Here is a 26,866-nt window from a genome sequence, read left to right on the forward strand (position 1 = left end):
GGTACTAAGTAAGTAATGGTTGGATAGCATAAGTAGAGTGTATATGCTGGACAGAGGGTTGATTCATGTCCTGGGTGGGACAGAATGGGATGTCGTGAGATTTCATCATGTTACTCAGAACATGCAATTTCAAACTTATGAATTGGTTATTTCAGAAAATTTTCACTTAATAGTGTTGGACTGAGGGTAACTGAAACCTTAGAAAGGTAAACCATGGTTGGGGGTACTGCATAGTCAGCACTTTGTAAATAGTTGAGAAATGATTTAATTTTGGATGTTAGTTTTTAAAAAAAGTTCATTAGTTTTTAAATTTAGTTTATCTAAACTCTTGTCAGAAATTTAGAAAATTTTTTTTTAAAGATGAGAGAAAAATATCATCGATAATCATAATTTTTAATATTTTTATGTGTTTCTGTTTAAGCTTATATTGAAATCATACCTGTTTTATAAAGAGAGTTAATGGACTTGAGCTCATTTTCACTCTGAGTGCTAAAGTGTATACAAAAGGATCCATGTCACATTACTGTCCTTGTAGTAATCATTAGTGCCATAATGGGAAATACAGCAGCCACTTAAGCTCCCAAGGCATGTGTTTGATTTGTCCCTTCATTACAGCGAACCACCGGTGACAGCTTTATTGGTTTTCTGAAACTAGTTCATGCCATAGACTACTAGCACCCCATTTTCTTAGCGAGGCGCTCAATTCTGTGTTTAATCCAAAGGGCATGAGCAAACCAATCCCCAGATCTCATCTTTTCTGGTTTATCATTTGGCATCATTCCTGGGCCCAATTCTGTACCAATGTGTATTCAGTCAGGAGTCAGAAACCACAACAGTAACTTGAACTGGTAAAATTTATTATGAATAATTACTAAACTATGATAGAGGAATAACTATAAAGATGGAAAGATAATTCTGAAGGAGACCCGAGGGCTGGAGGAGGTTTCTCAAGGAAAGGCAGATTTGGAAAGGGGGAGAGTCCTGTTTCCTAGGCTGGAGTTCGGACCTTGTTGGATAAGGTGGTATTGTAGCCTACTGAATGACAAGAGAAGTTCACTGGATTGCCTAGCCAGAGCTGGTGCTCAGTTGCTGTGCTGCCGAAAACAGCACCCTGAGGTACAGTCTTATTGAGTATGGTAGACAGTTGTACAGTAGAAGACAAGGCACTGCTGCCACACTGGAGTGTGCCAGTGTGTAGGGTGGGCTGCATCACGAGGGTAATCACCAATGCCAAGCTGGGGCACGATGTTGCCAAAAGACTGCATACTTTTGTTATCAGGCTGGGACAGACCACCACTGGATTTTTTTATACAGTAAGTCCTCACTTAATGTCATTGATAGGTTCTGAGACTTTAAGTGAAACAATATAGTGAAACCAGTTTTACTATAATTGATAGAAACAAGAGTTAAGTTCCTGTAGCATCTCATCAACTTTGTAACAAAATGCCATTATTCGAAGACTTGCTGTACACATATGTACTCACTGCTGATGGACTATGCAGCAAGAGCAGATAAAGCTAAACTTGGAACATACCGAAACCAGGAAGAGAAACCCCCTTCCTTTTTCAGTGTCCTTCCAAAGCTCTCTGCTAATAAAGCTTAACATAGTGCTTACTGTGAAGGAGAAATGCTTATGTAAGTCCAGTTTATTATTGTAGAGCATATGTTAGTTAAAGGGTAACTTCGGAGCTGAGATGCAGTAAATTGATAATTGATACAGAGGTTTTCCTCAAATGTCTGGTGTTGACAGCTCTTGGCCTATCTTAAGAGAAGCATTGAATGCAGATTGCATGCTCTGTTTAGGTAGAGTTTGTATATATATCGTCTGACTTTAATTATTAGTCCTGATATTTATAAGATTTTCTCTTTTTCCTTAGAATTCGTGAATTTTACCTGAATATGCTCATAGTATGTGTCATTTTTCCATTAATTCTGGCAGCAACTAGATAAGCCATATAAATGTTCAGATTTAAATCTTTTATTAATCAGGTGGATTTGCATCTTAAATGACCATTTTAATTGTCTCCTTTTTTTTCCTTATCAAACGTGTACATGTTAGATCTCATACATATATCTATTAAGTATATTACCTGTTTTCTCATGAATTCCATTTCTGCAGTTTTGTTTTGTTTTGAGATATTCTCCTCCACCCCCTATTTAACTTCCAGGACATTAACTTTATTCTCCACAGTGATTATTTTTCCACTTATCCAGTGAATATTTAAATATGAAGGTCCTTTTTTTTTAACTTCCGGAAAATCCATGCTTTGAATTTTGCAACTGTTTTTTATATACCCGATTTACTTTTTCTTTTTCTTTGGTTGCTGAGTCCTTTAGGCATAGTTTTCGCTTTGTTTTCTTATGGTTCTTTTCAGTTTGGGGGGTCAAGTCAAATTATTACGATCCCTATAATGGATATTGCCATGGTCTTCATTTCTGTGAGTATCAGTTAATTGGATAGTGTTTTACTAGCCTTTGGAGTAGGTGACAACTCCTCCTATCCTAGTGGTCCCATGCAGTTCCTCTGAGGCCAGGAATTTGCAGCAGGCCTTCCTAGGACCACATACCTCAGGGCTTCCACTATGTTAAACAAGAAACAGGAAATACTAGTCTTTCTATTGCCAGTATCTACCCATCTCATGCTTATCTCAGAAGAAAATTTAAATCAGGTGAAAGTATGGAATATTCTATGCACTGGATGTTTATTTTTCTGAAAAATGGCATTGAAGTGATATTGTAACCTGATTCCTTTTCTAATTATGGAATAAAATTTGTTCTGTGAAAAGCCACACCATTTATCCGAGCTTCAAAAAAAATTTCCCTGTGTTTAATCAATAACATAGTGTTATAAAAGGACAGTGACATGATTATATTGGCCAGAAACTCCAGAGTTAGTTTAGTTATTACAGTAGGAATTGGAGTAGGAATGAAAGAAATAACGTTGTATGTGTAGGATCACTTTTTCTCCACAAGCCCTTGGAGAGCTACAATTAAAAACAAAATCAACAGGAAATAAAACAGGCTTTGGAGAGCTCTGAAAATCTAGAACATTTAGCTTATAACAGGGTAAATAACAGCCTAGTCTTATGGAGTAATAAAGCACTCTCTGTCTACCTATGTAGTATTTACATTTGCATTCACAGCAAACATGTATATGATAGCCATAAAAGCTATGTTGAAAAAAATCTATGAATTTACTGTACAGTGATTCTCAGTTTGAAACGGGGAGGGCCATTCATTCATTTATGATTCCTAGTTAGGGTCTTTAGTGTACAAAGCATTGTGTTTCTTTGCGATCTGTTTGTCTTTCTCCAAAGCAAATGAATCTACTCTTAAGCAGTGGTATAGAATACTAATTCTCTGTGCCCTTGTCTGCTTAACCAAGTTCTTATCAAATGGCCTGCTGAAAAAAGTATATTTGTCTGATAGAGTTTGAAGAATATGCACTCAGTGTACTGTGTAGACATCCAGTTTGAATTGATTAATCTTTTCTTTAGGTTTAGTTTATAAAGAAACTTAAGGGCAGATTTAAAATTCATTTTTAACTATGACAATAAGTGTTCTATTCATAGCGTTGACTTTTTTTTGTTTTCGCTTTGGGTTTTTCTTTCTCAATTTTTAAAATGTTATTTTTCTAATTACCCAAATTCCTTATTATACTATTACAGTATAATAACATCATTGTTATAGCATTGCCATAATTTTTGTCATTTGTGATCTGATTCAGATGCTGCTTATTTTTGTTTTCTCATTGAGGATTTCTGGCTAAATTTTCAGAATTTTCTTTGTAGTAAAGTCTGAGATTAAAACCTTTAGGAATGGATTGAGTACAAACCTATTAGTGTCACAGTTCGAATTTTTATATACCTTTTTCCATGTTTCTATGTATGCATGTGTGCGGTATCATTAATTTAAAAAGTAGACTCATACATATTTCTCTTTTCACTTAATAGATCATAAACAATCTTGTATATCATAGTGCTAACATAGCTACAGCTTGTTTGCACAGAGGGTACCAAAAAAAATGTATACACATTTTAAGAGCAGAAAAAATGTATTCAATTGTAATACAATGAATGATGTTAGTATTCATTTGATTAACGCCATCTTTTGAATATCATACTACACATTGCTACCATGATTCAATTCTACTTTGAAAAGTAATACATAGATAATATCTCTTAAAATGTGTATACATGTTTTTGGCACCCCGATATTAATAGTTACGTTTCATTCTATTGTATTATATACCATAATTTAGTGAAACATTCCTCTATAGACATTTAGATTGCTTAGTGGTTTTTTTTGCCCCAGTAAATAGCACTGCAATATTTATTTTTTCTGTGTAGGAAGAAGGCTGCGTTTAAATATTTGTAGTCAGAGGGGCAGATTTTGCAGCGATGACTGGCCACTTACCAAAAACTTATTTTATCTGTTTCATACTGGATAAAGTTTAAGAAGGTATTGGCAAACAGAGACTCCATCCATGGCTCTACTGCTGTTGCATCTAGGTGTGGCTGCTTAACAAGTCTTCCCAATGAAGTGTTAGAAAAAGTGATAGGTACCACTTCCAAACCTTAATTGTAAAAATCTGTCATACTTTTTTATGTGTTCCTCTTTCGTCAGCTAGATATTGATTGTTTTGGATCAACCTTGGAAGTTTCTTATAGAGGATAGTAGAGTCTCTGTCAGCTTAAGTCCCAGAATGATTGTGTGACTATAACTTGTGATTCACGTGTTCTACAGCTTCCATTTGAGGGATTATGGATATGGTAATTTTTAGAATTATACTGCTAATCATACTGCTAAATTTCCCTAAATGAGGACCACCTACATTGAAATGTAATGTGATTATCTTAAGGTGGTAACTTAAATCATTGATTTAAACCTTTCATAAGGATTTAAAGCTATGCATTTTCCTCTAAGCACTATTTTAGCTGCATTCTACAGATTTTTATGTTTTGTATTTTCATTACCATTCAGTTCAGAATATATTCTAAGTATCAAACATTTGGGGTATTTTAGATGTGTTTTTGTTACTGATGTCTACTTTAAATCCTTTATGACCAGAGAATCTGATATGTATTATTTTTATCTTTAAAAACTCGTACAGTCTTTTGGTGAACATTCATGGTGTACTTGAAAAGAACGTATATTCCATAATTGTTGGTGTTATGTTTGGTGCATATTGATTAGGTCATGATTTTTAGTAGTGCTATTCAAATCTTTAGTATACTTATTATTTTTTATGTTCGTATATTTGCTTTTTCTGTAAATTACCAAGAGAGATATGTTATAAACCTCAACTGTGATGAATCTGTATATTTTTTCTTTGAGTTCAATTTTTGCTTCATGTATTTTGAGACTTGTTATTGGCATATAACAATATTTATTAGGAAGTTGTATCTTCCTAATAAATTTACCACTTTATTATTATAAAGTACATCTCTCTATGTTTACAATACTTGTATGATTTCTGCTTTGTCTGATATCTTAGTCATAACAGCTTTATTATAGTTAATTGCATGGTATATATATTTTTCGTTTTAGTGCAACCCTTTTATGCTCTTACATTTAAGGTGTGTCTCTTGTAAATATCATGTGTTTGGGTCTTTTTATCCACTCTTGATAGTCTCTGTCTTTTAAGAGGAATGTTTAGTCATTTGCTTGACTTCAGTTTAGTTTTCATAGTCTGAAAATTTTTCTTTTACTTTTATTTGAAAGATATTTTTTTGCCAGTTAAATTCTGGATGGGCAGTTTTCTCTTTTTCCACCTTTATTGAGATATAATTGACATGTAATATTATGTAAGTTTAAGGTATACAATCTGTTTAATTTTAGATTCCACATATAAGTTATATCATGTGTCTTTCTCTTATCTGACTTATTTCACTTAGCATTATGCCCTCTAAAGTTTCATCCAAATTGTCACAAGTGGCAGGATTTTTTTCTTTCTCATGGCTGAACAGCATTATGTTTTTTATATATACCTCAATTTCATTATTCATTAATTCATTGATAGACATTTAGGAGGTTGTTTTCATATTTTGGCTCTATGAATAATGATGTGATGAACATAGGAATGAAGATATCTCTATGAGCTGATTTCAGTTTCCTTAGATAGATACTCAGAAGTGGGATTGCTGGATTATAATTTTTGAGAAAGCTCTGTACTGTTTTCCATTTGGCATTCCCATCAGCAGTGCACAAGGGTTCCCTTTTCTCCACACCTTCACCAACACTTAATCTCTTGTCTTTTTGATATTTATTCTGACAGATTTGAGGCGATACCTCATTGTTAATTTGATTTGCATTTCCCTGATGATTAGTGATATCGGTCATCTTTTCTTATACTTCTTGGCAATTTGTATGTCTTCTTTGGAAACTGTGTGTTGAATTTCTCTGCCCATTTTTAAATCAGATTATTTTTTTGCTATTAAATTTGTTAAATTTTATTTAATATAGAAATGTAGTTTTATTTAGTATAGAAACATAAGCGTTCTGTATGTTGATTTTCTATCCTGCAACTTTACTAAATTCATTGATTACTTCTGGCAGTTTTTAGGTGGAGTCTTTTATATATATTCATATATACATATATACATACATATGCATATATGTATGTATATATACATATATTCATATTATCTGCAAACAGAGATAATTTTACTTCTTCCTCTCCTATTTGGATGCATTTTCATTTCTTTTTCTTGCTTGATTGCTCTGGCTAGGACTTCCAGTACTATGTGAATAAGAGTAGTGAAAGTAGTCACCCTAGTCTTTTTCTTGATCTTAGAGGAAAAGCTTTCAACTTTACACCATTGAGTATGATATTGGCTGTGGGTTTGTCATATATGGTCTTTATTTTGTTTGAGTATGTTTCTTCTATTTTTAGTTTGTTTAAGTAGTTTTTAGCATAAAAGGATGTTATATTTTTTCAAAAGCTTTTTCTGCATGTATTGAGATGATCATGATTTTTATCTTGCATTATTGTGGTGTATGATATTTATTGGTTTGCATATGTTGGACCATTTTTGCACCCCAGGAACAAATCTCACTTAATCATGGTAATTGCGCCTTTTAATGTGCTGTTGAATTTGGTTTACTGTTTGCTGAGAAGTTTTATATCTATATTCATTAGGAATATTCTGTAATTTTCTTGTAGTGTCGCCTGTTTTTGGTATCACTAGAATACTGGCTTCATAAAATGGTCCTGGGAGCATTTCCTTGTCTTTAATTTTTGGGAAGAGCTTGAGAAGGATTGAAATGAATTCATCTTTAAATATTCGGTAGAATTCATCAGTGAAACCATCTGGTCCTGGGCTTTTCTGTTTTGGGAGGTTTTTGATTAGTGATTCAATCTCTGTAGTGTTTTTGTTTTTCATGATTTAGTCATAGTAGGTTGTATGTTTCTAGGAATTCATCCATATATTTTAGGCTATCCAATTTGTTGGCATATAATTTTTTTCATAGTCTGTCATGATCCTTCCTCTTTCGTTTCTGATTTTATTTATTTGAGTGTTCCCTCTTTTTTTCACAGTTAAGTCTAGCTAAACATTGGTCAGTTTTGTTTCTTTTCAAAAAACTAGCCTAGTTTCATTGATCTTTTCCATTGTTTTTTTCTGGCCTCTATTTCATTTATTTCTGCTCTGGTCTTTATTATTTATTTCCTTCCTTCTGCTAACTTTGGGCTTGTTTTTTCTTTTTCTAGTACCTTGAGGCGTAAAGTGAAGTAGTTTATTTAAAATCTTTTTTATTCCTAATGTAGGGATTTATCAGTATAAACTTCCCTCTTAGAATTGCTTTTGCTGCATCCCATAGGTTTTGATACGTTGTGCTTCCATTTTTGTTAGTTTCAAGGTGTTTTTTGATTGCCCTCTGGATTTTCTTTTTTGACTCATTGGTTGTTCAGTAGTATATTGTTTAATCTCCACTTATTTGTGATATTTTTTCAGTTTTTCCCCTTACATTATTGAGTTCTAGTTTCTTACCATTCTGGTCAGAAAAGATACTTGTTATGATTTCAGCCTTCTTAAATTTGCTACAACTTGTTTTATGAAATATGTGCTCAGTCCTGGAAAATTTTCATGTGTGCTTGAGAAGAATATGTATTCTGCTTCTGTTGGATGGAATAGTCTGGATGTGTATATTAGCTCCATTTTCTCCAAAGTATGGTTCTAATCCAATATTTTCTTGTTGGTTTTCTTTCTGTATGATTCTATCCATTTTTGAAAATGGGGTATTGAAGTGTCCTAGATTATTGTCTGTTTCTGCCTTCAGATTTATTTGTATTTACTTAATATATTTAGGTGTCCTGATGTTTGGTGCATATATATTTATATATTTATGATTGTTATATTTTCTTGATAAATTCACCCACTTACTTTATAAAGATCATGTTTGTCTCATTGCTGTTTTTGCCTTCAAGTTTATTTTGTTTGAAATAGTATAGCTACCCCTGCATTCTTTTAGTTTCTTCCTACATGGAATATTTTTGCCATCCCTTCACCTTGAGCCTATGTGTGTCGTTGAAGCCAAACTGTGTCTCTTGTAGGCAGTATATATTTGGGTCTTATTTTTTATCCATGCAACCACTTTATGCTTTAATTGGAGAATTCAGTCCATTAACATTTAGAGTAATTATTGATAGGTAAGGACTTTCTAATACTATCTAATTGTTTTCTGGTTGTTTTGAAGTTCCTTTTTTTTTCCTGCCTTCTTTGTAAATTAATGATTTTACATAGTGTTATGCTTTCATTCCCTTCTTTCCTGTGTATATCTTAAATAATTTTGCTCTGTAATTCCCATGAGACTTACATAAAACATCTTATATACATGTAACAGTATGTTTTGCACTGATAACAGTTCATCTTTGATTGCATACAAAAAGTTTGTTCTTTCCTCCCCTCTTTTAATACTTTTGTCCTTCAACCTTTATTCTGAATTAGGTAGTTAATACATCACCATATTAGAATATCAGGGGTTCTGAATCTTACTACAGCTTAGCTTTACAGGGTGTTGTATGTTGTCGTGTCTTTATGTTAATAATTAGTGGGTTTTTTACCTCGAAGAACTTTTTTTTAGCATTTCTTGTAATGTAGGTTTAGTGGTGATTAATACCCTCAGCTTTTGTTATTAAGGAAAGTATTTCACTGTCATTTTGAAGGACAGCTTTGCTAGGTAAAGTATTCTTGATTGGCAGTTTCTTTCTTTTAGCACTTTCAATATATCATGTCATTTTCTCCTTGCCTGCAAGGTCTCTGGTGAGAAGTCTGCTGATAGCCTTATATGTGTTTCCTTTCAGGAGAGAATTGTTTTTTCTGTTTATGTTTTAAAATCCTCTTTTTGTTTTTTGGTTTTAGACAGTTTTATTCTTACATGGCTTGAAGAAGAATGTTTCGATTGAAGCTTTGAGGTGACTCATTTGCTTTTTGAACTTGGATATTGAAATCTCTCCCCAAGATTGGTTAGTTTTTGCCATTATTTCTTTAAGTAAGCTCTCTACCGCTTTCTTTCTCTCTTCTCTTTCTTGGAGTCCTATGATGGGTATGTTGTTGTTGTTGTTGTCTCCAATTAGAGTATATTGTTGTTGTTGTTCTTATTTTGATGGTATCTCATAATTCCTGTAAGACTTCTTCATTCCTTTTTTTGTTTATTTTTGCTCCTTTGACGGGGTAATTTCAGTTGATCTGTGTTCTAGCTCACTGATTCTTCCTTCAGCTTGTTCATGTCTGCCATTAAAACTCTTTGCTGAATTCTTCAGTACAGTTATTGTATTCTTCAGTTTCATAATTTCTGTTTGGTTCTTTATGTTTTCTATTTCTTTGTTGAACTTCTCATTTTGTTACCTTTTATTTCCCTGATATCATTAATTATTTATCTGTGTTCTTTTGTAGCTCACTGACCATTTGTAGAACAATTATTTTGAATTATTTGTCAGGCAATTCCTGGATCTCCATTTCTTTGAGTCAGTTACTGGAGGTGTGTTGTATTCTTCTGGTGGAGATACATTTCTTTGATTCCTCTTAATCCCTGTAGCCCTTCTTTTGTGTCTGCACATTTTAAGAAGCAGTTACCTTTTCCAGATGTTATGAACTGATTTTAATATGGGAAGCCTTTCACCTGTGTGCGGGCACACTGGATGAGGCTGTGACTTAAGTCTAGTGCTGCAGGGTACGTTGTGGCAGTGGGTCTGGCAGGGGTGTGCGTGTGATGTCTCCTTTGGCTCAGGTCACTGGGGTCCACAGCATTGATAACTCACTGGTGCTTGGTGAGCACTGTGGAGGATATGCAGTCACCGTAAGCATTGTTGATATTCTAAGCAGCACCGTTAGGTCCAGTATCTAGGGACCAAGTTAGTCAGTAGTGGTGACTGGAGTCACTGATATGCACACACTCAGCTGTGGTGGGCAGTTGCAGATGCCTGCATAGTGGCAGAGGCCAGTATCATACATACTTGTAGTGATGAAGGCCAGCACAAGTAGCAAGGGCTGGGGCCAACTGTGGGCTCACTGGCAGCTGTTAAGGCCCGGATTGGCAGGATCCTCTCCTGTGGTTGCAAAGTCTCCCCCTGAGCATGCACACTGCAGTGTTGGCTTATGGTGAGTTGGGCTGGAATGTGCAGGTACACAGCCTAGAGGGGCTAGTTGTAGGTAGGCATTGGTGATGCTTGCCAGTTTTAGAAGACGAGGACTGATTTTGGTCTGTAAGCAGTGGTGGGTTGCCTCGGCTATCAGTGCACTCAACTGGTTGCTGCATACCCTCCTACCTCCACCTGGTGGAGGCCAATGATGGGTGTCAGACCAGTGGTGCACAGCTGGAGGTGCTAGCCCTGAGCTTGGGCTTGGTGGGGGAGGTGCTAGGCTGGTGCTTGGCACTTGTGAAGCTGCAGCATCCCAAGTTGACTGCAAGCATCCCTCCCAGACTCCCGTGTGGGTGGGGAGAGACTCAAGAGCCTAGTGTATTACACTTGTGCAGCAGTGGAGATCCTGGACGGAAGTGTTGAAGGTCTGGTGGTGGTACAGGAAGGGAACAGGGATGGATTTGGGTAACTGGCATCAGTGAAAACAAATACCTGTGCGGGAAAGCTGGGGAGATTTGAAGGAGTTCACAGTGGCTGTGCTGGCCTTTGGCTTTGTCAAGGGTGAAATTTGTTTTTGTCTGCAGAGCCGGTGTCTTAGCTATGAATGCTTCTGCCGTTTGTCTTTTAATAATTCTGTCTTTATTCCTTGTTTCTAGCTGGTCAATACAGAGGTCTGAAAATTAAGTTTGCAAACTTGTTGCAACAAAGTTGCTAACCTTTTTTGATATCAGACAGATTATTCATTATGAATTTGTACCAACTGGACAGTTAACCAAGTTTACTATTTGGAAGTGCTGAAAAGGCTGCGTGAAAAAGATAGACAACTTGAACTTTTCACTAACAATTCATGGCTCTTGCATCACGACAATGCACCAGGTTCACACGTCTGTAAGGGAGGTTTTAGCTAATAAACAAATAACTGTATTGGATCACTCTCCCTACTCACCTGATCTGGCCCCCAAATGACATCTTTTTTTACCTAAAGATAAAGAAAATATTGGAAGACATTTTGATGACATGCAGGACATCAAGGGTAACACGACGACAGCTCTGATGGCCATTCCAGAAAAAGAGTTCCACAATTGCTTTGAAGGGTGGACTAGGTGCTGGTGTTGGTGAATAGCTTCCCAAGGGGAGTACTTTGAAGGTATATCTGTGCAGTGTCTTGTGAGCTGTGAAGCTGGAGAAGCTGATTGTTCACTCCATTCTTACTTTCTGGTGAGAGGAACTCTTCTCACTGGGAAATTCCTTCATACCACTGAATAATGTCGGTTTGCGGGATGGGATGATGTAGGCAAAATGTACTTGTCTTTCTTTTCTTATGTGGTTTTTCTCAGTTTTGTTGTTGATAAAACATCGTAAGTGGATTGTAGAGATCTCTTGGAACTTTTTTTTGTTTGTGGATAGCTATGCAATTGTTGATCTTTTTGGGACGACAAGGGAAGCTGCGTTTTTCTGCCAACTGGTGGGCAGTTCTTTCTTTCAGTGCTTTAAATAAGTCATTCCATTATCCACTGGCTTTCATTCTTTTTGGATAAGTGTGCCATATTTTTTATATTTTGGTCTTATGTAGATACCCGATGCCTGCTTTAAAATTTTTTCTCTTTTTCTGAAGATTCCCAGCAGTTTGATTTTGATGTGCCTCATACGAGGTGTGATCAAACAATATGGTAAATGTTTAAAGATGAAAAAAATTATCACAATAAAAGACACATTGCCATAATACCCCTCAAAATACTCTCCCTCACTTCGAATACACTTACTCCATCGTTATTGACACTTTCTGAAGCAGTTCTGGAAGTCCTCTTTCGTGAGTGTTGTGGCTGCCTTAATGTCCTGAATCATTTTGACTTTGGGGAAGAGCCAGAAGTCACATGGTACCAAATCCAGTGAATAGGGTGGATGAGGACACACTGTAATGTTTTAATTTTACAGAAATTGCCGTACCAGAAGCGATGTGTGATATGGAGCGTTGTCATGATGGAGATGATTTAAGGAACACTTTAAACACACCTTCTCTCAACTGTAGCTCACAGCCAACTGATTGCACCAAACAAGTTGAAACTTGGCATACACTGTTATTAAGGTTTGACACACCGCTGCCCTTATTGAAGATCCCTGCCTATCCATTGGATGGAAATCGACAGCAGTATTTACCATATTTTGTGATCACAACAAAAAGGCTCTGTGTCATATCGCTTCTGGTATGGCGGTTTCTGTCAAATAAAAATGTGACGGTGTGTCCTCATCCACCTTATTCACCTGATCTGGCACCGAGCGTCTTCTGACTCTTCCCCAAAGTCAAAATGACCTTGAAAGGTACACGTTTTGAATCGATTCAGGACATCAAGGCAGTGCAACTAAAGACACTCACAAAAGAGTTCTTCCAGAACTTCTTCATAAAGAGGCAAAAACAATGGGATACATGTGTTTCAATTGAGGGGGATTATTTTTGAGGGGGATTAATGGTAATGTGTCTTTTAATAAATTTTTTTAAAATGCAGACATTCACTATTTTTTGATCACACCTTGTATAGTTTTCTGTTTTATCCTGCCCCTTGCCACCATATATATAATGACACACTCTATCATCCACCTTCCTATGACCGACCATACTTGGGAATAATACCTCTAACAATCACTAGTTTCTGTGAATCTAAGAAAGGCTTATCTACTGGAGTGTAGTCTTGAGAGTCCTTTGCTTCTACACCTCTTTGATAGCTTTCTTAAAGTTTAACTTTGTTCCCTTCAAAATGAATAACCAATTGTGTTAGTATCATTTATTACATAAATTACCCATCCCGGTAAAATTGAAATATCGCTTTTGTCATAACTTCTATATATACCATGGTTGCCAATAAAATGTACACATTTTAAGAGATGTTATCTATGTATTACTTTTTGAAGTTGAATTGAATTACGGTAGCAATGTATAGTATGATGTTTGCTCAAAGCATGGCGTTAATCAAATGACTGCTAGTGTCATTCATTGTTTTACAATTTTAATACAGTTTTTCCTTTCTTAAAATGCGTATACATTTTTTTGGCACCCTGTGTACACTTGGGTCGAGTTTTGTGGTCTGTTCTCTTATATTGTTTTTCTAGTTTCACCTTATTTTCAATATCCTTGTATCCAGTTCTGATTTCTAATGCAAGTCCTTGATCACTAGTCTTATTCAGAATGTTTTGGGCTCTTCTTATATTACTGGGGACATTAGAAATTGATACCATCACTGGGAATTCAAAAAAATGTTGGTCATCATCTTCAAGGTACTTTTATAATGCTGGGCCCATGTTCAAGGGGAAATGGCTTTTTCCTAGTTTTGTGCCATACTTAATTACCTGTCGCACAAAGCATGCCTGCTTGGGCCCTGATTCTCCAAGTCACTCTTGATCTGCCTTCTCCATTTTCAGTCCTCACCCCCAATTCTTAGCCAACAGGGCCTGACTCATTATTCAGCAGAGCTGAATCTTGAACAGATACCATGTCATTCTTTTTTTTTTTTATCTTCTCCTGCAACCATAATATTCTTTCTAAAACAATACCTCCCAGACACTAATGTGATAAGACAGAGAAACAGTGTGTTATGTGTATCAGCAGAAGAAAAAGTTCTCTTTCACATAGGAGAAGGGAATGTGGTTGCTCCTCAGTAGAAATGGTCATTAAACAAAGGGTATCTTCAACCAGAATGGGTTATAGTAAATGAACAGACAATACCTTGTATTAGGAAGGTTTTGGAGACCCATATCTCTTACGTTGCTAAATCTTGTATATTGCTGGTAGAAGTACAATTTAATATTCCTGTTTTCGAAATTGTTTGGCATTGTCTACTAGCCTTCAACATACATGTGTTCTCTGTATTAACAAGTCTGCTATTGGGTTATATACAACAGAACAAATACTTATGTCCATCGAAAGGTGGACAGTTATGTTCATGACAGTTTATTTGTCATGGCTCTAAAATGGAAGCAACACTCAATGTCCATCAACAGTAAAACTGTCATCTGTGGTGTGTTAACACAATGGAAATACTACCCAGCAATGCAAAAAGGAATTAGTGATACACTTAATAATGTGATTGACTCTCACTGATAAAACTTTGTAAACAAAGTCCAAGGATGATACTATTTGTATGAATTTCAAAAACAAGTCAACTGTTAAGGAAAAATATTTGAACCATATGAGCTGGGGATGGTTTTTCTGACTGGAAGGGAACATGAGAAGTCCTGTTTCAGTTCTGGAAATGTTTTATATTTTCATCTTGGTATTTTCATCTTAGTATTTTTGAAATTTCATCAAGGTGTAACTTAAGATTTATACATTGTACTGTGTATAATACATCAGTACTAAAATAAAAGTTTTATTTTTAAAAAATGTAAAAATTATTTTTATACATTTTTTTTGATCATCTACCCCAACTCAAGAAAACCCCCCCATACAATTTGGTCCACTAGTAGTATGCTAAATGGAGTCAGATTAAATTTGCCTAATAATTTCGAAAAACTTTATTGATGAAGAACTAAGCTTTTTTTAATTTTTTTTTCAGATTTAGTGTATGATACTTACTTACGTTGTTTTTTATATCCTGTATGTTTTTATGTTCTCCATTAACATATATACCTTTTAAAATTTACCCTGTGATTTTTTTTTTAGTTGTGAACAGGCTGTTCATCCATGTTTTTATATATTGTAAATATTAAAAAGTTGTTTTGTACATTTATCTTTTCTCAGATGTCTTGTCAAATTTTTCCATTAATCTTTTGAGTCTCATTTGTAGAGACTCTTAATTTTTCTTTTTTTTAAATCAAATGTAGGAAAGGATAATTGTATAAATATTTTACTAATTTTTGCATTAACTGAAAATTTGAAACCTATGTTGAACGATCGTGGATGTATCCTTTTCTTGTTCCTCTTTGAGTTGTAATGTCTTACGCGTTTTAACAATAGTATTAGTCTTTGTCTTTTTTTTTAAACGCTGCAGAATATTGTCAGATACCTTTTTGAGATCTAATAATATAATCATTTTATTTTTTCCCTTTGTTGACAAGTTGAATTGCTTGATTTTCTAATATTGAGCCATCCTTGCATTCCTGAAGAATATGCATTTTATTATGTATGTTGGTTATGTACTACTAGTGGATTAAGTTTTCTGATATTCAGAAAGTTTATATCTGTGTATAAGTGATGTTAGTTTAGTATTTGTTTTATTCTCACAATGCTTTGAATATCAATATATATAGTTGCTTACTAATTATTAGATTAGGGGATTGGTAAAGTCTGGTTTGTATTGTGCTCTGTTTTGAACAAATACCTGAAACTATAGTAACTTACCTTTCAATTGCCTTTAAAAATGAAGAAATCTTTACTTTTAATTGGTTATAGTGAAATAATTTCAAGTAAGTAGTTTTCTTGTTTAAATAGTCGACAGATAAAACCACAGATTAAAAAAAATTTATTTGCTGTTATATTAAATTTTTTTGAAGTTTTCATTTTTCTGTATGTTTTTCCCCCACAGTCCGTGGTGGATGACTGGATTGAATCATATAAACAAGACAGAGACATTGCACTTCTGGATTTAATCAACTTTTTTATCCAGTGTTCAGGATGTCGAGGTAAAGAACATTGGAATAAATGATGTACATTGAGCGTGTGAGTCAAACAGTGTCAATTTACTTTACGTTCCCTTAGTTATACATAATTCATCCTAGAATGATCTTATCTTTTTCTGATAAAATTATTTTTAAGTTACTTAAGGATATTTCATTTTGTCTTGGTTCAGTTTTGCTCCTATAAAATAATAGATTTCTGAACTTTTTGAAATTTTGAAGGAAATTTGAAATTCATTTAATGAATTTATGAATTGACCTTTTAATATCATAAGCTTTTATAATTAATATTTGCTGGTATTATGTTTACCTATGCTTCATATTAGGAACTGTGCTAGTTGCTAACATTAGTATTTTGTATCCTTGTTAGTGTTTTGGTCTTCATTTTATAAATGAAGTACTTGAAGCGCAAATAATTTACTTAGGGTTACATAAGTAAGGAATCAGGTGTCTTGTGTTTATAGTTGGTTGGAAATCCAGACAATTTGTTAAAGTGGTTCTATTTTTATCATCTTAATAGATAAAGATATTTTCCTTCTTTAGAGTAAATAAATCTTAACAGAATAAATTCTACTACATGCCGAAGTCAGTTAGTAAATTACCATTCTTTGTTTTTTCAATAGAGAAGGAACAGTGGTCTTTTATTTAGATCACTGATTAAAGCAATGTTTTAAAGGCTCTCTTATTTCTGTCCAAGTTGTAACTCACCACATTGACATAAATAGTTTAATAAATATTTACAGAGCACCTACCCTGTACCAAGCACTGTTGCAGAATGTACAAATGTTACCAAGAGAGTCTCTGCCCCCAGTCAGTATTAGGGTATGTGTAATTTTTTAAAGGAGGCTTTATTAAAGGAACAAAGAGAAATATACCAGTAGTTCTGTAAAGTGCTTAGGGCCTTCATAAGAGTAATAAGACTGGTTACTATTTAATTACTACGTGCCAAGCTGTGTGCTTTATGTATATTAGCTTGTTTAATATTAGTTAACAGTCCTATCACACAGACGTGATCTTTATTTTGTAGATTAGGAAACTGAGAATAAAGGGCTTACGTCGATTTTTGGACATCATACAGTTTGTAAATGCCAACTTCATAATTCAGAGTAAGGTTTGTCTCAATCTGGAGTCTTTTTGCCTAACCACAGGATACTATAAGGATAACAAGTTGGGGTTCTGATCCAGCCCAGACTTTGTGTTTACATATATATATGTGTGAATATGGGGATATTTCTAAGAAAATGCACCCAGAGTAAGAAACTGTGGTAAGACTGAGGTTGAATAAAAGAAAGTTAATGGGGAAGAGATAGGCCAAAGTTAACAGTTTGTGAAAAATGCCTAAAGACAAGAAAGCACGACACTCTAGCATATAAATAGAGTTGATGGCTGAATTCTAGAGCATGAAGACAGGTGAGGAGTAGCAAGAGATTCAGCTATTTGAGTGAATGCAAGTTTGCTCATTTTACAGCCTTAAAGTGAACACTGAAGTGCCTTACTTAACTTAATCTAATCTATGTAGGTGCCCTGTTGGATTGGGTTTTGATTTTGAAACAACTGATATTCTTTAAATTTTTTCCTTTTGTAATTCATTTCCGTGGCTCAAAAAATTAAGAACAATTTTTTTTTAATATGTTAAGGAGAAAATCTTTACCACTTCCTGCCTTCCCATTTATCTCTATGGAGTAGAAGAATGTAGATAAATGTATTTGTAATTACATTCGGTACATATTGCCAAATTTCCTGCTACAGAAATTGTACCCAATTTTACTCCCATGAAAATGCTTGTTTCTTCTCAGTCTTTCAACAAAGTGCTTTTACAGATTTTTGGATGGGTTTAATGAATGATTTAAAAATGATCTGTCAATTTGATTTTTTAAAATTGAGGTGAAATTCACTTGATACACAATTAACTATTTTATAGTGTACAATTCAGTAACATTTAGCTCATTTACAATGTTGTGCAACCACCTCTCTCAAAATATCAAAACTTTTTTTCACTCCAAAAGAATATTCATCAAGTAATCCTTTCCCTATTCTCTTTTCCCTGCCAGCTCTTTACATCTACTTACTTGCATGCTTTCTGCTTCTATGAATTTGCCTGTTCTGGTCATTTTATATAAAATGTGACCTTTTCACTTAGCATAATGTCTTCAAAATAGTAACATGCATATCACCATTTCTTTTTATGGCTGAATAACATTCCATTGTATGTATATATCACAATTTGTTTATCCATTCTTCTGTGGATGGACATTTGGGTTGTTTTACCTTTTGGTTATTGTGAATATTGCTACTGGGAACATTCATGAACAAATATCTGTTTGAGTAGATGCTTTTTAATTTTTTGTGGTAAGTAGCTATGAATGGAGTTGCTGGATCATATGGTAATTCTATTTTAACTTTTGAGGAACTGCCAAACTATTTTCCTTAGCAGCTGCAACATTTTACATTCTTACCAGAAATGTATGATGGTTCTTACATCTCCATATCCTCTCCAGCACTTTATTTTCCAATTTAAAAAATTTCAACTGTCCTAGAGGGTATGAAGTGGTATTTCATTGTGGGTTTGATTAGTGTTTCCTTAGGAATCAATAATATTGAACATCTTTTTATATATTTTTTTGGCCATCTGTATTTCTTCTTTGAAGAAATGTATATTTAACTCCTGTGCTTATTTTTAAATGAGATGTGTTTTTGTTGTTGTTGTGAATTGTAAGAGTTCTTTATATATTCAGAGATGTCCTTTGATGTAAAAGTTTTAAAATTTTATGAAGTCTACTTTATTTTTTTTCCTCATTTTTTTGCTCATGCTTGTGTAAAGTCTAAGAATCCATTGCCAAATCTAAGGACATTAAGATTTATCCTTGTTTTATTCTAATATTTTCATAGTTTAAAATCTTAGGTTTAAGTTGTTGATCCTTGGTTAATTTTTGTACATGAATAATTTTAATTTGCATTTATTTTATGAATGGGGCTTGAAATCTGTTTCTATTTCTTTTTCTGTGAATTCTCTGTTCCCATCCCATGCCAGTTTTCCTTAGACTGTCTATAGTTCCCGAAAAGGTTCTTGACAAATGGATTTTAAAACATTTTGATAAAGGAGACATAGATGCATATTTTTTTAATATGATAAACAAAGAAAGCACAGAACATCTCACATCAGTGGAATATAACAAAAATCCACAAATAGACCCAAGTATCTGTGAAACTTTAGTAAGCATATCTTAAAACATATGAAAGAAGAGAATTGCTATACTGAGATACCATTTTTCACCTATGAGATTGATAAAAATTTTAAATTATTGCACTGTTGGTGAGGCTGTGAGGAAACAGACACTTACATTGTTTGTTGGAAAACAAATTGGTACATCTCTCAGGAAAAGCGATTTGGCAGTATCTACCCAAAGCTACATATGTTTTTATCCTTTGACCCAGCCTTCCTACTTCTGGAATTTTGCTGTGAAGATATACCTCAGTATTGGAAAAATAAATGCCCAGGGCTGCTCAATACAATACTATTTGTAATTGCAAAATAGTGGAAACAGTGATTGAATAAACTGGTATAGCTATACCGGGGAAATAATGGAGTATGGACATGTATCTACTCATTTGACCAAAAAGAAACACAGGAACGAAAAACCAGAAAATAATGATTGATTACTTGTAGGGAGTGTGTGTATGTAAATGAGTTGGAAATTTTAGATAGAATTGGGGTGAAAGGATACTTAATTTGAATATACTGTTTGAATATTCCTGACTTTTGTAGGTATCTTAAAATTTCATTACTCAAAAAGAAGGAAAAATCAAAGTGTGAAAATTCTTAAAATTGGATTCAAAGAGAACAGGTGAAACATACCATGAATAACGTAACCACACTGAGGAGTACAGAAAGTACTAACTGAATAACTTTTAAAATGAATGCTTGGGACATAAAACTAGTGGGGAAAAGTTTGATGAGGAACACACTTGAACTAGTCTCAGTGTCTCTTTACAAGGTATGAGTTATTTACAATGAGTAGAATGGTAACTTTCCCATGTATAAACTAGGCAGACACCCCCATAAGTAAATGATGAAGCAAACATTGCCCGTTACAGAACCAGTCGATAGCATGTGCTTCTTGATACACACTTAGAAGAACTGAACTTCTGCAGTATTCTTTCCAAAAGTGCAGAGCCTGAAACCACTCATGAGGGCTATCAGACAATCTGAAATTGAAGTGTTTTCTTCAAAATAGCTATCCTGTATTCAAAAGTCAGTGTTATTATATATACAGAATCGACTCATAATCTGTTCCAGAGACTAAAATACGACAGCTGTATGCAGTGCATCTTAGATTTTTCTTTTGATGTAAAGGGTATTATTGTGACAAATACTGGAATCTGAATTAGTTCTGTGGATTTCAACATGTGTATTGTATCGTTGTTAATTTCATGATTTTGATCATTGTACTGTGGTTTTACAAGCGATTGTTTTGTTTGAGGGAAATGCATACTGAAGTGTTGAAGAGTAAAGGAATATGTGAAGAGTTAAAGAAGGATACAACAAATGTAAAATGTTTATATCTGGGAATTAGGTGATTGGTATTTAGAAATTCTTTGTCCTTTTCTTACAACTTTAAAGTCTGAAATTATGTCAAAGTAAAAAAATTGAAAGTGGGGAAAAAGCCTTTTAACCCAAAGCCAATATTGTGCTGATGGGAAACCAGTACGGTCATTTTTCACCAAAGTCAAACAAAGCAACGATGCCCACTCACATAATTCCTATTTAGCATTATATTGGTGATAGAAGCCAACACATTTAGACCATAAAATGAAGTATGATCACTATTTGAGAATAATATTGTTTAGAAAATTCAAGAGAATTAGTTTATAAAACTAATATAAGTCATAAAATAATTTAATAAGTTATTGGAATGGAGAGTTAATAAAGATGAATTAATACATTTGGTTTATGTAAGAATAGCCTGTTAGAAGACACAATGGAATAATGGGAAACGTGGGAAATTATTTCAGATCTATACCTCACTTGATATAATGTACCAAGATAAAATACCCAATGCATCAAGAGTTTGAATGACAACAACAAGTAGCAGAAACAAAGAAAAAGAAACAACAAATAAATAACAGGAAGAAAGAAATATTAAAAGCACTAGAAGAAACAAGGAAGAATTCCATTATTACCTCAGAGTGGGAAAGACCTTTTATTAATGTGAGTCACAATTAGCTGTGACTCAAAATCTCTATGTTATAAAAGAAAAGCTTGGTATACAAGTATTAAACTACACTAAAAAACAACACCAAAAACTTTTACATAGTAGGCACATTATAGAGAAAGACAAAGGACAAATTGGGAAATTTTTGTGTTATAAAGGCTGGTCTCTCTATTTATTAAGTTAAAATTTTGCATCTATAAGGACTCTTTAACTGCTTCTCGGCCTTTTGGCTAAGATCAAGTATAAGGACTCTTAAGTTGCAAAGTAATTTCCAAAATCCAGATTGGTCTATTGTATCAGACCATTTCTCCCTAAAGGTGTGTAAGAGCCCGAAACAATAGGAAATTGAACCAGAGAACCAGTGAAGGGAGGAAAAGTCACCAGACTTTTTTCCTAATTCTTGACTAGAAGGGACACTCCCACCAGTGACGTGACAAATTGGAACATCGTATGATTAGTATAAAGTCTTCATAAGCCCCTTTTCCATTTGACACCGTGCCACTATTTTCTCATCTTGACCTTTGGGCCTAAGGGATGGCTTTGGTTTACTACTTTAGCTATCTTAAGTTGCATCAGCACCCCTAGTTGTTTCCTTGTCTGTCCCCAGAGTTCCCATCTGCAATCTCATTAAAATCTCTTCAGTTAAACCATCTAGAGTGAATCTAGACCCTCCGTTAGAATATACTGACTAATTCAACTTGTCATAATAGGGTATATTTAGTATCAGTGAAGTAGGAAAGATGGCAAAGGGAACGTTGATTTAAACACTATTGACTTAGAGTTGCATTTTAGTTATGTAACTTCATAAGCATTCATAGGAATAAATTCTGAGAAAGTTAAGACAACACAGAAGGGATATATTTATAGTATTATGCACGAAAAAATAAAGATATGTTATCTCTATTCAAAATCTTATCATTGTTTAGTACACCATTGGTACAGGCATGTATCTTTGGATATATACTAATGCATATATATAATACATTACAGAAATGTATATGATTAGGTACTGATAGTTTTCATTGACAAATGTGCTTGTATTTAGTTGGTAAGGGATGCATTTGTCAAACTTGTGAAGTGTAGGTTAGAAATACTTTCTTTCTTACCATAGTTGTTTATACCAATCAATGGCTCTGTTTTGCAATGCTTGTGCTGAACAGTGGACTTCCAAGTGCTGCGGGCTTTATAGAAGTGTAGAATTACTAGAGAATTGACTGACCTCACTCGGGAAGTTCCTCCAAGAGTTCCCTGTACTTTCCCATTTCATGGGCTGATTAGTATCTTAGTCATTTTTTTCATGGAACCTGTAGGCCAAAAGAAATACCTCACATTTCCTTTTTGAAGTAGTTAGGTCCAAATAATTTGTTTGTGTTCTAATAAATTTAGTAGCTATTTGGAAAAATGAATAAAATTGAAATAAAAATAAAAATTATTTTTCTCTTCTTTCTTTATTTTTCTCTTCATTCAAAGATTCTTTGAATCCAAAAGAACTCCCTTTTTCCCCCCTCTACTTTTTTGGACATTTTTACAGTAACTCTGCATTCATTTAATGGTTACCCTAGAAGTTATAGAAGTCATATTTAATGTATCAAAATTTAAAGATAATTTCCACCTTTACTCTTCTCTCAGACAGGACCCAGAATGCTATAATTTTGTTTACTTCCTTCCCTGTTTTGTAATTTAAATCTATTTAGTTTTCCCATAGTTGTTACTATTTTTTGAATAAAATTATAGTTTATTTAGCTTTACCCATATAAGCTCCAGTTTATTGTTCTTTATTTTTTCTTTATATCATTTGTGTTTGGGATCACTTCTGCCTAAAAGTGCAGCTTTAAGAAATTCCTTTGAGGTTCTATTGAAAATTCTGTAGACACTTGAACTTTATCTGAAAATATAATTTGTCTGTTTCTTAAAATATATTTTGTTGGGCATATAATTTAATATTGCCAGTTATTCTTTTTCATCGCATTGGAAGATATTATTCTGGCTTGTATTGTTGAAAATTTGGGATAGTCTTTTTTTGTTTGTTTTTTAATACTTATTTTCCCCAAAGTTTAAGGTATTTCTTTGTTTCTGGTATTCTGCAGTTTGGCTCTATTACTATGTTTTAGATGTAAAACACATTTCTTTGGATTGGTGTTTTTCCTCAGCTATGTCTGTAAATATTATCATTTTATTTCTCTTCTCCCTTAGAAACTTTGTTTAAACTTTGCATATTGTGTTCTATGGACCTTTTCCTGTTTTTGAATTTTTGTGCTGCTTTCTGTATAATTTTCCCTCTATCTTCCAGTTCACTACCTTTTTTTCATCTCTTACCAGTCTGTTTCAGTTATTATATTTTCATTTCTAGAAATTATAGCTACTAGGTTGTTTTTTACAGAAGAAGTCCATGAAATTGGTCCTTGTGGATATTCAGTCTTGTATTTTCCTTTTTTAACATGGTAAATTTATTTCTTATACACTCTCTGATAATTCTAATAAGTCTTTCTGAGTCTATTTCTGTGCTCTCTTTTTGTTTGTACTTTTGTATATTGCCTTTTTTTTTCTGTATGTTTAGTTAATTTTCATTCCAAGTTCCATATTTTCTTTCAAATTTATTTGAAACTTAGAATAAAGATACATTTCTCTAGAGAGGAATTACCATTTGATTGGCAGATGTTTAGTGGCACTACAAATCTAGGACCACTTGCAACTTATTTGCATTTTAAAGTTTTCTTGATCAGATTATGTGAATTTAAGATATGTATTTATGAGACCATCAGTGTTTGATTACTGCCTCTCAGATACGTTTATCTCCTCCTACACAGAACGCCGTAAAATTCTTTGTAGTCCCCAGAATATAAGGTGTTAGATTAACTCCTGGTTTAATGTTAACCTAGAGATGAAATATTTTGCGCCCCCGTTTTGTGAAATAGTGATTTCTCTTAGACCCTTCACCTCAGAGCTTCCAATTTATGCATCGAGGCTCGTTGTTTTCAGAAGAGACTGATTTCAGTGTGTTCTTCTATATTTTATATTTCTGCTTTTAGTTTTCCTCCTAATAATTTCTTAGTACTTTGTAAGGTTTCAGATGCTTTTCAAAATGTTTTTAATACTTTAGCATTTCAGGAAGAACATTTATATAAATAGTATTGTTTACAATATAATCCTAATCGGAACTTGTATGTATTAATTTAAAGTGATTTCTTCCCATGGATACTGTGTGTGTGTGTGTGTGTGTGTGTGTGTGTATAAGGAAATGTAATTCATAATTTTGAAACTTCTACACTTTGGACATATTTTGCGTTGTATCTTTATATTGTACGGCCGTATCTACTTCAATGGACTGCGAATCTGTTGGGACTAATTAAAACTCTTAATATCGTCTTATTTTCATGTTTTTAAAAGAGCTTTCAAATATAGCCATATATAGGTACTATTTTAGGTAGAGTTCAGTGAAAACCATAGATAATCTTGATGGGTTTAGTGCTTAGGAAAAACTGGATGTAGAGAAAGGGGTAAAAATTATTACAATAGGAGAATGGAACATGGTATATTTTATCAAAGGCAATTAAATGGAGAATTGATCATCTTTTCAACAAATGATGCTGGAGTAATTGGATGTCCATATGGAAAAAAAGGAACTTAAACACAGGTCTTACCCCTTTACAGAAAAATTAACTTAAAATAGATCGTGTAAAATGCAAAACTGTAAATTTCTAAAAGAAAATGTCCACATGACCCTGGCTTTAGTGATGAGGTTTTAGATATAACCTCCAAGAGCACAATCTGTGAAAGGAATAAAAAATAGCAAGGTGGAGTTTATTAAAATTAAAATTTTTCTGCTCTGCAAAAGGCACTGTTAAGAAAATAGAAAGACAAGTCACAGACTGGGAGAAAATATTTGCAGAACACATATATGATGAAGGACTGGTATCCAAACTATACTAAGAACTCTGAAAACAAAAAATAGATCCCTCAGTAAAAAGTGGGCAAAGGATCTGAACAGACATCTCACCAAAGAAGAGATGCAGCAGCAAATCAGCATATGAAAAGCTGACTGATATCATTTATCTTTAGGGCAATGCAAATTAAAAGGATAGTAAGATATCACTACACAGCTATTAGAATGGCTAATATTCAAAACCCTGACAATACCAAGTACTGCCAAGGATGTGAAGCTCCAGGAATTCATTGTTGATGGGAATGAAAAATGGTGTATCCACTTTGAAGAATCTTGACAGCTTCTTACAGAGCTGAATAAACATAGCCATAATATAAAATCCAGCAATCACACGGTTTTAGGTGTTTACCCAATTGATTTGAAACTTATGTCCACACAAAAATCTGCACGTGAATGTTCATAGTAATTATATTATAATTGCTCCAAACTGGAAGCAACCAAGATGTCCTTTAGTAGATGAAATGGATAAACTGTGTTATATTCATACAACGGAATGCCATTTAGTAATAAGGAATGAGCTCTCAAGCTATTAAAAAGCATAAGTGAATTTTAAATGTGTATTGCTGAGTGAAAGGAAAAAGGCCAATCTGAAAAGGCTACATACTGTATGATTCCAGTTTATATGACAGTCTGGAAAAGGCAAGACTATAGAGATGGTAAATAGATCAGGGTTTAGGGGAGGAGTGAAGTTGGAATAGTTGAATCACGGGATTAGGGTGGTTAAACTATGCTGTATGATACTGTAATGTTGAATACATGTAATCCTGTGCGTTTCTCAAAACCCATAATACTTTGCAGCACAAAGAATAAACATCGATGCATGCAAATTTAAAAAAATCACTTATGAGATCATCCCAGGATAAATGCAGACTATGACAGTAGAATCTAACTGTACTAAAAACACATGAAATAACCTCGCTGAAGTGGTTTAAGGGAATGGTGCTGTTCTAAGTAACTGAAGAAATGAGTGGAGACTATAAAAGTAAAGGCTGAAAAACTATGTAAGTACTGTATTTTAGTTGGCAAAGTTGTTTCCCATGGGAGTGTGAGTTACCAATTGTAAAGTCACTATACATGTATGTTGGAGTTGAAAAATTAAGTAAATAGATGGTTGATGGTGGGAACCAGAGTTTTAACTGTTGGAGTGGATTACAGATAATAAGCAAGGGGAGGACACTAGAATAATCCATATGGTAATTGAGTTGAAGGCTTTAGTATAACTCACATGTAGCTTAATATAGACACATGGCTACATATAGAAACATTTATAGGTATGTTTGTATACACTCTGTTATACATACGCATATGTATTATCCCTTGTTCTTTCAGTGATGAGAATGACACTTTGATTTTCTCAAAAACCCATAAACCATATCTAACCATGAGAAAAACATCAGTCAAACCCAAGTTGAAAGACATTCTATAAAATAGTTGACCACTGCTCCATAAAACCATCATAGTCATCAAAACCAAATGAAGTATGGAAATGTGTCATGATATAAAGGAGCCTAAAGAGACATG

General features: G+C 33.9%; 1 protein-coding gene across 2 annotated transcripts in view; it reads left to right on the plus strand.

Moving 5' to 3' along the window:
- Positions 1 to 26,866, plus strand: part of STAG1 (STAG1 cohesin complex component) — a 328,953-nt gene that overhangs the window by 128,118 nt on the left and 173,969 nt on the right. For both annotated transcript variants that reach the window (XM_081071693.1, XM_081071694.1), the window contains one exon: positions 16,099 to 16,195. In XM_081071693.1, the coding sequence (XP_080927819.1) occupies positions 16,099 to 16,195 (97 nt within the window). The remainder of the gene's footprint in view (positions 1 to 16,098; positions 16,196 to 26,866) is intronic.

The sequence above is a fragment of the Rhinolophus hipposideros genome, assembly GCF_964194185.1.
Source record: "Rhinolophus hipposideros genome assembly, chromosome: 14".
NCBI classification, from domain to species: Eukaryota; Metazoa; Chordata; class Mammalia; order Chiroptera; family Rhinolophidae; genus Rhinolophus; species Rhinolophus hipposideros.